General features: G+C 41.3%; 1 protein-coding gene across 2 annotated transcripts in view; it reads right to left on the reverse strand.

Moving 5' to 3' along the window:
• ndst3 (N-deacetylase/N-sulfotransferase (heparan glucosaminyl) 3) overlaps nucleotides 1-12,820 on the reverse strand; it is a gene marked incomplete at its 5' end in the record, with an annotated part of 34,362 nt that overhangs the window by 19,744 nt on the left and 1,798 nt on the right. For both annotated transcript variants that reach the window (XM_079158880.1, XM_079158881.1), the window contains 3 exons: nucleotides 2,303-2,488; nucleotides 3,720-3,874; nucleotides 5,330-5,417. In XM_079158880.1, coding sequence (XP_079015006.1) covers nucleotides 2,303-2,488; nucleotides 3,720-3,874; nucleotides 5,330-5,417 — 429 coding nt within the window. The remainder of the gene's footprint in view (nucleotides 1-2,302; nucleotides 2,489-3,719; nucleotides 3,875-5,329; nucleotides 5,418-12,820) is intronic.

The raw sequence follows: 12,820 nt of genomic DNA on the forward strand, positions 1-12,820 counted from the left end.
GAGCAAACAAAGATGGAGCAAGGGGCAGAGGGGAAGGTTGTGAGTGATGTGCCAGAGTAACTTTATGAGGTTAGATCAGGAGTCTAGATGGATTATCAGAATCTAAAAGCTAACCAGACAATTTGTGGCGAAATTCATTTACATTTAAATTCTGCATGCATGTGCGCATACGCACACACAAACCATCACAAAAGATGTTCTGCGGCCATGAGCTAACTGTCAAATTCGTCTTGAAGCAAGAGATGGGCCTCTTCACTATTTCCTACACTGCTTATTTTGCTCCCCATTCTAAATATATTTAACAATTGCTATTAATTCATTCAAGTCTTTTCAGAGCACTTTTCGGTCATGTTGGCTTAAAAGTTGAGTTTCGAAGAAAAGAAATTCTGGTCGAGTGGTGGCTAATTCTAACTCATAGAGCCGAGGTCCAGCTGTGCTTTCTGGAGGTAATTTCAGAACACTTTCCTCAGAGAATAACTGACGTCTGACTGGACTGAACAGAGTTACATGTGGTCTCTCTGCCAAACATCTATAGCTTGCACCAGAGCAGGGCAAAGCTGAGAGACCAGGAAAGCTCAGCTGATGGATTTAATTGTATTTCAGCCTACTTCCTCTTCAGCTTTTCTTCAAAAAAAACTTTTCTGGTATAAAACTAAAAGGAGATTTTCGTTTTTCTGCCAGTTTGCTTGTCCTGTTTTCTGTGCGATGTATCATATTGAGTATGTAATTTAGTTTGATGGCTTATTATCTAATTCAGTGATTCACTGATGCTTCTCAATACCTTACTATTGGAAATGTATAATAACACATTATAGCCTGTCAAAGTGTCAGATTGCTATTGTATTGAAAGGACGTAGGATTAAGTGGCTGTCTTTTACGACTCTGTGACAAGATGTCAAGAAATAAAAGCAGACTTCGAGGACTGATTAGGAAATTGACATAGCTGTCGGTTCAAATTGTCTGCTCAAGACCCAAATACAGCAGAACAACATGGACTGGTAATTTTGGTGTCAGATGTGATTGGTTCTTTTGTCAATAAGGGAGCAGTTATGCACACTGACAAAGAGTCTGACTGACAAGTGAATGAAGAGGAGGAGGGGAGGAGGAGGAGGAGGAGGGGAGACGGAGAGAGGGACGAGGACAATTTGCTGAGGTGGAATGGGCGACGGGAGTTTTATTCTATTGCTGTCTCAAACAGTGACTGATAAATTATTTATTGAACCATGAAATGCTCACATTATTAGATCCTTATTCCAAGATATACACCCTGCACATACACAAATATAGAAATGCACACAGACTTACACACACACAAAAAAGCCAACATCTTTAGCCACCTTGTGACGCCAATAAAATTGAATCAACACAGAAATGTGGTGAGACGAGGTCAAAGAATACATATCACACAAACAAACACAGACACACACCAGGGTTACACACCACGCAAAGCATCATTGATTTTCCGTTTAAGACCGCAAAAAAACAATCAGCACACAATTTGCTATTCAGCAAACACTTACTTGAACAAAGAGACAGTAGATAAAAAACAGTTTTTCAAAGTAAGATAAAAGAATCTAAACAGACAATGACGCTGCTCTTAAGCTTTGATTTAGAGACCCATGGTTTTGATTTCATTTATTTGATTTAAGAAAGTAGTTTTCCGGCAAGTAAGGACACAACATACCACCCTTTGAGTGTTGGTATGATTGATGACCTCTGTATGACCAAATGTGTTGTGTTAAGAGTCGCGCATTTAGTATTTCTTCAAATATTGTGATATTCATCGTGTTTATCTGACTAACCTGACTCACCTTTTTTTGTCAGATAACGCACACATCTATGCTTTGTCTGTCAGGCCAACATATTTTATAAAATGTGTCTACACACTGCACCAGCACTGACTTGAATCAAAGGATACCCACGGAAACCAGCTGTGGAAACGCTAGCTAAACTATTACTATCTCTAGCCCCACAGAAGAAAAAACAAGTGGGGAAAAATCAAAAAAACTAAATAGTAAAGAAAGATATTAATTAACTAATAATAGAGGAAGAGAGAAATAGAGTTTGCTGTAGAATGTATTTTAAAATGAAAGCTTTAGCCATTCAGCTAAACCAAAAAAATAGTTCTTCAATAATGAATGCCCTGTTTTGAAGGTGTAAATCAATTTTTCTGCTTGTGCAGAAGCGCGTCAACTGATCAAAGTGCAGTTATGGATGTGCATGAGCACATTTGGACGGGTGTGTGCTTGCGGCGATTCTTTGTCTTTTTCCAGACATGTGATTAACAATGTTGTCTCCTCACCATGATGCTGTTGTGGATGAAGCCCTTGCGGTAGCGCGCTGGTTTAAGGTGGGGGTACTCTTCAGTGCTGGTCACCTGGATGTTCCACACATGTCTCCAAGCCTTGTACAGCTGCAGGTGAACCGGGTAGACACCTGAGTGGTGAGGGGCCACGGCGTAGCCCATGTCCACTGGGATGCTGTGCTCCTGGAAATGGAGAACATGCATACGCAGAGTCAGACAGGTATGTGAGGGTTATATACATAAACAGAAGTTATAGCGCATTTACAACTCTGACAAAGGACATGGTGGGACATAAACACACAGAGCCCAGCAGGCTGACCTTGTAGAAGAAGCGCATGGTTTGTGTTGTGTTTGTTACGATGCTGGCCTTCAGGTTGAAAATAGTTTGTGTGAGCATGTGTATGTGTAGGAGAGTGAGGGTGGATGGTTGCTTGGTGCATCTTGCAGACGGATGGTGTTGTCCTTCGCTCTGACACACACCTACACACACTGTCAAAGCTAAGCATCAGCGGTCAGGGGATGAGGGAGTGGAGTATGTGTGTGTGTGTACAATAGAGGTGAGGGATCACACTTTATGATCGTATTCACCTTCAACAACATGAACCAGCCCCCCCCCCCCTCACTGTAGTGTATGCGTGACACGGCGCTCCAGTACTATCAGGGTCATACAAATCATTTCAACTCACTCACACACATACTAACGTAGCAAAACAAGGCAGAGCAGGGCAACGAAAGCGCTCGAACTTTATGGACGTCAGATGAAACCAGGCTCAGGTGTGCCCATCGAACACTTCCCAACAGGAACATTTTATTCATTTTTTTTTGTTTTACTGTAGAAAAGGAGTTCATGATGGTTATTGCTTATGCTGACAGAAAAGCAACAATTTTCCCAACCCTGCCTCTTAAAAATATGTTCATGAGCAAATATGCAAAGACATATATATATATATATATATATATATATATATATAGTACTCTGCAAAACACTCACTGTCAATATTGTAATGTGCTACATTATTGGCTTGTAGAAACAAAAACACATTTTAAACCTACACCTGTAATACACAGAACATATGATGTGGTTTACAGTGTCTATGCCCTGTGGTATAGGAATGGCCCCGGGGATGGAAAAAAAACCTAACAAATGAATGTAAGGCAGCAATTATTTTGGTTTCCTTTAAATAATGTAGTGTCTGTAACAAAACGTGTATTCTTTGTGTTCGAACAGTTACAGCGCTTTGACCTGCAAACATCATTTCTGCAATCTGCTGTGGCAAAAACACAACAATTACCAACGGCAAAAGACGTCCTTGAAGAAAATGCAATCATTGGAAGCGAGCATGATTAAAAGGACCACGAAATAAACAGCTGCAATAAATGTGTGTACGTGCATGTGTGCGTGCATCCATCTCACCAGAGCGAACTCCTTGTTGAGGACCATCTGCTCCAGCAGTGAGGACTCGTTGTGGAAGAGGTGAGGCTGCATGTGGCTCCACATGTGGGGGAACCACCAGAACTCATCCACATACTTCAATAGTAAATCATCTCCTTCGTCCTCCTCCACCGTGCCTGCACACCCAAAAACACACACACACACACACACACACACACACACACACAAGGACAAAAGGACAATAATAAAATGTATAAATGCATGTTTCATGCAGGTCCAGGGCACATTAAACATAGTTGCTATATACAAATTCTCGCTGAGTTGTTTTAAGGTTGTGTTGCTAAATAAGGTGGCGGTCTGATACCATGGTGATAAAAAAATCATGCCATGTGATATGGGCAATAATAGACGCTAAAGCAATATGTTCCATTTTGGCATCAGATTTGTCGTAATTATAATTATGTTCAGTCCCACCTCTATTTTTCGTTTCCAGTGCATCCTACTCCTTTGTTCTCTTGCTGCAGATTTAGACACTTAACTAGAAAATCAATAAAATCTGTCCTTGGAAACAAAACAGAGCTTAGAATGCACAGCAGTATGTCAGCACATCACTTATATGATATGAAATCTTTTAAAGATTAATAGGATAACATAGCACTTATACGCACTACCAGCTCTGGCAACCGTGTGGGATTGACTACAACATCTGTACTGCAAGTTCATCCTTTATTTAGTACATTTTATTTGGTAGTTCATCTACTGATGACCTTACGTTTACGTCTTTATAGAGTTTACTGAAACCCTTACTGTAAATAGAAACATCAGATTTACTGAAAACACGTAACTAAATTAAATAATTTCTGCCTTTGCTTTCGTCTTAACAAAACAATTATTTTACGCCAATACACAACCTTACTAATAAAGTCTTTCTTATTTGTCTAATATCATGGGGTTAGTTTGCAGATGCATTCCTACAATGTAGTATACGTCTAGATGTACAACAGAAATCGACATAAATAGCTGCTTCTGTGAAAAATGTTGTATATTTTGTGAACATTTTGTACGGCATGGTATAACTTGTCATGGTTCAAATAAATGCAGCACTGATTTTCACTTTCTGTTAGAAGAATCGTAACTGCAACTTATAGAACCAGAGTAACACTGAGCATCTAACTGATGTATCATGATGTAATAGATCATGTATAGATCATAGACCATTGTGTGTTCAGTTCATGGATTGTGCTTAGTGCCATCAAAATAAAAATGTGTTTGAACCTTATACTTCATCAATTAACCAAACATGTCAAAAGTCAAAAAAGTGAAATTAAAAACGAAAACAGCTTTTTACATAAAACTACTGCGTGCGCTCTTCTGAGTTTGAGACATATGGATAGCTCTTAACAAAGACAAACAATTTAACCACTCATTTTGACAAGTAGAATATAGAGCGTCCACATAAAAACCCACTCAAATGAATCAAGTAATATGTGAATCATTGATACAAAACATCAGCCTATAAAAAACAGCGTTTTGTAAAGACATTTTAGAGTCATTATATTTATATTTGTCAAAATTAGTAAGCCTGGCACTGGTGTGTATGTTTATATGGAAAGCATACAAACAGAACTCACCTGTGTGGTAGAACTTCCCCGAGAAGCCCAGGTTGAAGGTGAAGTTGGAGATTTGAGAACGCAGCTGTTTCTGAGTCTCAAGGAGCGCCTGTCGACGGACAGACAGAGATAGACAGATACATACATGAAATTGATATTAATGACAGAATCACATTCAACCCCACAGACTCCAGTGTATCAGGTTCAGGTGGCAGTCACTAACATACAGTGTGTTTTTGTGTTCGGTTTTCTGTGTGTACGTAGTGGTCCAGTGCCTGTCCTTAAAGTTACAAGTCTCTGCTTTCAATACTTGAATCAGGAATTTCTCCACCTATTTAATGACTTCATTAGTTTACTGGCCTTTAAACAAAGACTCTGTAATGAGTGTTAACTAAAGAGAGTTGCACATTCACACACACACACAGAGTCACACACACCGACAGTAATGCGAGTTAATGAAGGTCAGTGCATTAGTAGCCTCTGGAGGGTGGACTAATAACCCCCGCACACACTCCTCCCCTCACATCATTCTCTCCATCCATCCCTAACACTACCAAGTGGAATCCTGCCCCCCCCTCTCTCTCTCACACACTCCTCTGCTGCTGCCTCTTTTTCTGATTCTCCCTCTATTCTTCCATCTCTCCGCTTCTGAGAACCTGCAGTCGCCTCTGCCCCCCCCCCCCCCTCCCCATTTGTCTTCCACCCCCCTCCACCCACCCTTCTCTGAACCTTCATCTCTCTCTCTCTCTCGCTTGCTCCGTGAAAATGTCACATTCTCAGGAGACGGGGCTGTTCTAATTTGAAAGGAAGGCTGGAGCGGCATGGAGGAGAGATCGCTCTCTCTCCCTTTCTATAACGCTCTCCCCTCCCCTTGCTCTTTCCCTTGCACTCTCCCACCCCGTCTTCTTGCTATCGTTGCACTTCTCCCTTCCACAAATGTTTTGTTTATTTATGAAACTCTTAAAATTCCCTGTATATTTCAGTCTGCTGGGTCTTTCTGTTGGGCTGTGCGCCACTTCTCTATTACCAATCTTTGTCACGCTGCTTTTAATCGATCCCCTGGAACACTGCCTGATTTAAGAGACCTGAGCAGCTGATGTCAGAGCAAGGAATTGGTTCCAGGCAGTCTCTCCGTGTCTCTTTTCAGCCACTCTTCTCCTCGGTGTGTGAGTGCGTGTACGTCCCAAACTAACAAATATACAAACACATGCACACAGTGTCTTCATTAGCTCTAATCTAATGGTGTTGAAGAAGGCCGCATGCTGACAGATGTGCACAGCTCCCTAATCTGATCCCCTGTCTCCTCTGTTATGACATCCTCTACATCTTATCCACACACACACACACACACACACACACACACACACACACACACACACACACATACACAAAGACATAAGACTTCAGCTACAAATTAAGTTTGTAGGTGAATGCTTTGCATTGTAACTCAATATACACTCCCCGATGCACTTGGTCGAAATGCATTATTAACATGTGCTGGTATCTGTGAGAGTCAGCGTAGGTGTGTGTCCAAGTGTATCCAAGTGTGCAGCGTATTAGTTTAAACACCTCATTTGTATTCTGCTTCCTTACATCCATAGCAGAAAACAGAACAGTCGCGTAAATGACTAATTTCTGTGATCTGTCAGTTAAGACTCGGGGCCACAAATAACCCTACAGATGCTTTGGCATGATTTTAACCCTTGTGCTGTGACGGTGAACATTGTGTTACCTTTATTTCTTTTATGTTTTAATTGCGCAGTAATGCCATTGTGAGCAAAGAAACATTTCTAAAGCTTGTTTTGCAAATCCAGCAAATTTTAAAAAGGGGGTAATGTGAACTTAGCCAGTTCTGGCATCAAAGAAGTTGTTGTTCAGCCGACAATTCTCAAATCTCACAGAGAAGACACAAACAAGGAACGTTTTCAAAACCGCAACACTGATTATGAAACTTTCACAGGCAACAAATTGCTCACGTTGATGTATCAGCCTTTACAATCAAGTTTCCAAAGATGTGTAAGGCAGTGGGCTACATTTAATAAATACACTTTACAGATTACTGATTCCATTGAAGTGTAAGGTAATATTGTTTAAATATGGGAACAATGACACACATAGTGTTGCACTCCAGTGTTTGTGTGAAAAGTGAAAAAAAAAGAATAAAGAATAACAAAAACAAGAGCAAAGAGAGAACTTCCACACATCTGGCCAATCACTGTGTGAAGTATGAATTGTCAGAAAGATGTCGGGGGAGGTGGGTTCTTCAAGCTTTTTAACCATCTCACGAGCATCTCTGTAGTAAGTATACTGACTGCTTAATAAGGGCCTTTGTAATTTGAATAACATTTCATTTTGTTAACTCACTGTATGTGTGTCCTATCCAGAGGTTCTCCAGACAACAGGGATAAAGTGCACATTATTGGCAAAATATTCATAGCACAATCATATCAGGATACCATTTACCACAACAATGGTAATGCAATGGTTTGTTAACACCGGAGTCAAAAAAGAAAAGAGAAAATGGGCAAATTGTGGTAGTTTACTGCCCTCAAACTAAAGACCGGGATGTTCTCAGAAACCCTACTTTCAAGAATAGAGAGCAATGGTAGCACTGCTATTGATCATCATGGTGAGGCAGAACTGCTGGTACAAATTATGCCCAGCAATAAAGAGGAGTGCACTTCTTGGAGTCACTCGCACTGAGCGTATGACAAAACCCTACCTCTGGCTCTGAGGGACAATGAAGTCCCCTCCTGCTGTTTTTCTGAAGGTAACAGCAGCAGATCCGGGAGAATGGAGGGATTTGAGCAATATGGAGCCAATCTGTCCGGTGGATGCAGAGCTCAAAGCTGGACATGGTTTTAAAATGGGCCATAAGAGATACTTTATAAGAGAGAAGGGGGATTTAGATTAGCAGGAGGTGGGACTAGTAGCATGTGAGAGATCTTGACAATCCTAGTGATGAAGGTAAACACACAAATGGATTAGCGGTTAGCGATAGCCCTCATTTCTGTGCCCAATCCCACAGCTGCCTAACACTGCTAGTGTCAGAAGTAATGCCAGTTTGTTTCTGCGTGCGTGAGAGCGACAGTGGGTGTGTGTGTGTGTTTCTGTGTTCTTGAATGTGTGTGTGGTAAGCACTAGAAGAGGTGCCAGCTAGATGTTGGGGTTCAAACAGATGGGAGACAGGCATCTGGACAGCTGGCATTCACTGCCTTTCACAAACCCTTTACACCAACCACCTCCCCACCATATCCCCATTCTGTCATTCTCGCCTTTGCACCATTTCTTCTCTTTTCTTTTCACAACCTTAAGCCTGGCTGGGAGATCTAAAAGAACAAAAGTAATTATAAATGTGTGTGAGGGGGATTTTATGCGCGGACGGATTTGAAGGCGTGATGAGAGGAACAATACAAAAATGAAGGGGTTTCATTTTTCTGCAAAAGAAGGTCAAAGTTCTTGATTCATCTACATGAGTGCAGTGTTTGTGTGTGTATCTGTGCATGTAATGTGAACACCAGACCAGCACATTTAACTGGGTCAGGCATCTCTATTTGATGAGCAGGGAGAGTACTTTACCAGTTAATGTCTCTCTTTTGCTTACTCTTCCCCTCTCCGTCTCACTTTCAGTCTCGCTTGTCAGATTTAAGTCAGTGTAGCATTTTGTATTTGAGAATTTTACAAAATCATCTACTGCCTTGCATTTACAGATCCAAGGTACTTGCGATTGCTTTGTCATCGCTTTATTTACACTCTACTTGGCAGACCCTCAAGGATTTTGAGTTTCCGTGATTGCTGTGACCGCAAAAACCTGCCTCATTTTGAGGAAGAAAATACAAGGCAAACTGCCACATTCTCACAGTTAATTTGACTAAAATCAAGAGCACTGACAAATTTCACTAAACAAAGTAAAGTTATTAAGATGCTTGCTTTAGAGTATTCATCACATGTCTTTTTGTGTACTGTATGTTGAAAATGAGCCCGTTTGCTCTTTCTAGTGTAACTAAAATGTGTCCTTCCCTGCAGGGCTGACTGTGATCAGATTCATTTTACAAGTTCAGATCGAGGGGGGGGGGGGTGAAAGCAGATGTCAGGACGCATCATGCTGGAAACAATATTCTGTTCCTTTCTGCCATCTTATATGTCATCTCCTTTTCTCCCTTTCCCACCTGCAACTTTGTCACTTTAAAAGCAATTAAGACCTACCACCTAAGATTCCCTCTCAAGGGTGCCAATTTGTGTCAAGCATTAAATAAATGGTGTTGCATGACATAATATATATATATATATATATATTTGTATGCCTAATGTAACAAAAGCATCTCCTTTTCTCACATTTCTTTGTCTGCTTCCAGTCGTTTACATATCTTCTCCAGTGTTTGCCTTTTATTCATTAGTTGGCAAAGTAATGGTCGGATATGGAATGAGCTCAGTTCCATTGAATCAATGGCATCATACTTAATTAGTCTAAAGATTAACTCTAAGTAGGACTGCACAATAAATTACAGACTGTTTCAGACCTTTCTTGACGTCTGAATATTGCACATTTTGTGAAAATCCCTTTTTTTGTTTTCAATTTTATGCCAGATTTTATTGCCTGACCAAAGTGATCATGTCAACATGAAAAAACACTTTAGCCTTTACACTCTTCATTTCAAACGTCCCAAACTCAGTGCAATGCAAAATATGTAATATATGTAAAATAACAACCTCCTAGTAATTATTTGACTTGCAAAATCAAACAAATGAAAGTGGAGCACCTGCCCCACTGCGTTTTTGGAAAGGCAAGTTTGAATCTTATTTAGCGAATGATCCCTTTCCTGGAGAACAAGAGACTGCAGCAACATAAAATGTGCAAAATACAGGGGATTTCCTTTGACGTGATAACAATCCATCTAACAGACAACCACACAAACATGAGGATCATTTGCATATAGCAAAGCTACACAGAATGGTTCCGAGTATGAGGTAACTGTGCATATCAATGAGCGTCTACCTTCCTTTAGATACATAAAGGCTGTATAATTAATGCTAAACATATTCAGTTCAAGTAAATGTAGCCTAACAGAGTGTGTGTCTTGGCTTCATGTACAGTATGTGTGTTCACATGTGGGTGTCCCCCTCAACTGAGATGACACCACTACAGAACCCACTTTGTGGAGGGAAAGAGTGCGAACGAGTTGAGAGGGAAGCTTAGGGAGGAATACAAATAGGCCGGAGATGGTGATCAATGACTCGGGCAAAGGAGGGGGTGAGGAAGGTGAGTGGAGGAGGAGGAGAAAGGGGAGAAAGGACGAGGTGATAAAGAGGGATCTGAAGATGAGAACCGGACACCTCCCTAACAACCATTCCGAGGCAGAGAAGAGGGGAAAACCTGCAGACATGAATACAAAAAAAAACCACAAGCACCAGCACGCGCAAACCATTGATGGGAGTTTTTGACTGGCATCATCCCTCATTTTGAGAAATGTCATCCGTGAGGTGCCTCACTGTGAATCATTTTAATAGAGGGAATACAGCTGTGTGTGCGAGTGCGCGTGTGCGCGCAGATAGGAGTGGGTGTAGGTATTGTTTGTCACCAGATGAACTCGTGGGGTGAGACTAATGAAGAGTGCAGAGAGAAGGAGGGAGGCATTTTAATTGGTCTCTCTTTCTCTCTGTCTCTCCTGTCTCACTCCAGGAGAGACAGGAGATTGAATGTTGGCTTTACAGAGGTAAGAGGGGATTTCTAACATTGGCACTGCAAACGCCTTGTCCTACTAATTGGTCAATAACACATCCTGTTACATACTTATGTGTGAGACATAAGCTGTTTTTGAAGCACCAGGAATGAGAGAGGATTTACATCTTCACATAATTTGTGTGTCATTCCTAATGATTCACCGCGGTATACGTTTGTGCTGTGGTGTCTTGTAACGGATGTTTGCTTATTACAAAATCAATTTTTTAGAATGTAAAGAATGCATAGATGTCTTGATAAAGTAAGTCACAGCAGAGGTATCTTGCTTAAATGTAGATTTTTGGAATAAACCTGTTTTTGTAATGTCATCGTGGCCATCAGTCAGTTTGTTCTGACCCAAATTGAACCAAAGACCGATTTTACACAACCTCAACTTAACTTGGTGCAAGCGTCTTGCTTTCATGATTAAATAATTCCCTGGATTCCACATGCATTAATCATTTTTAATAAAATGAAGAGCCCTCTTTTCAGCTGTCACCTTCACCCAAAGCTAGATGTGTATTTGACACGTGCTCATCTACTATGAGTCATCCTTTCAACAGCTTTTCAATGGCAATCTGCTGGAGGGGAAAGAGTTCCATTGAAGGGCCAATCTGAAAACTAACCATGGATTTACTAATCAAACAACCCCTGCCTCACGACAAAGATAAAAGACATTTAGACAACAGTGAGATGAATGAGTTGATGCACATAATTATGAACCTACAAGATTTACACACTTGTCACTGTAAATAAGCCTTGTTCAAACAGTAATCTGACAACTCTACCTGGGGGCTGCTACAAATCACTATATTCCTGCTCCCCTCCTCTGCTTCCCAATTTCCCCTCAGTATTTTGTTTCTCTGAAATTAGCTGCTAGCTCTTCCCCTAGGTGCCATACTCCACCTTCCCTTCCCTCCCTTTCTCCCTCCAGTCTTTCTAGCTGTGATTGCAAAGAGAAGAGAAAGAAGAAATGTGGAAGGAGTGTGAGTGTTCCAAATGACATCACGTCTTCGTCTTTCGTCTTTTTTTCTCTGCCCCTCTCTCTACCTCTCCATCTCCACCTCCCTCTCCCTTCTTCCTCCATCCCCATCTCCCTGTCCTTCTGTTAAGGCACTGGTTCATCCTCATGTATATTTATGCTACAAAGCTGAAGAGTCAGGCAGACTTAAAATGAAAACTCCAACTAGAGAGCACTTGTGTGCTCATTTTGTGAATGCGTGTGTGCACTGTGTGTGTGTGTGTGTGTGTGTGTGTGTGTGTGTGTGTGTGTGTGTGTGTGTGTGTGTGTGTGCGTGAATATGCATTCTTTTATCCTTTTAGGATTCAAGCATCTTTTTTTATATTCAAAGGTGGAATTCCTCTCCACTTCACCACACACTGCCCCCCTGTTTTCTCAGCCTCCTCATTCCTCTCATCTTCTCCCCAAGTTTCAGCCACGGACAGGTGGCTCGTCTTTTTTTCTTTCAACGTCTGACGAGACAGGTGCCAACCATTGACGGGGAGTGACATTCTAATCTAAAGTAGTGATTCAGAAAACACCCGCGCGAGCACACAAACACACACAAACACACACACACACACACACACACACACACACACACACACACACACACAGTTCCCTATCATGTATATTGGGCGGACAGGATTAGCTCATGCACATCAGCGCAGAGCAGCATAAATCTCACCTGTCTTAAAGTCCCACACACACACACACACACACACACACAGACTCCCACACATTAAAAAACCCACCAAACACAATTTGTTTCTCTTGAATGGCCCGGAGTGAG

Source organism: Pholis gunnellus (assembly GCF_910591455.1).
Source record: "Pholis gunnellus genome assembly, chromosome: 5".
Classification (NCBI taxonomy): Eukaryota; Metazoa; Chordata; class Actinopteri; order Perciformes; family Pholidae; genus Pholis; species Pholis gunnellus.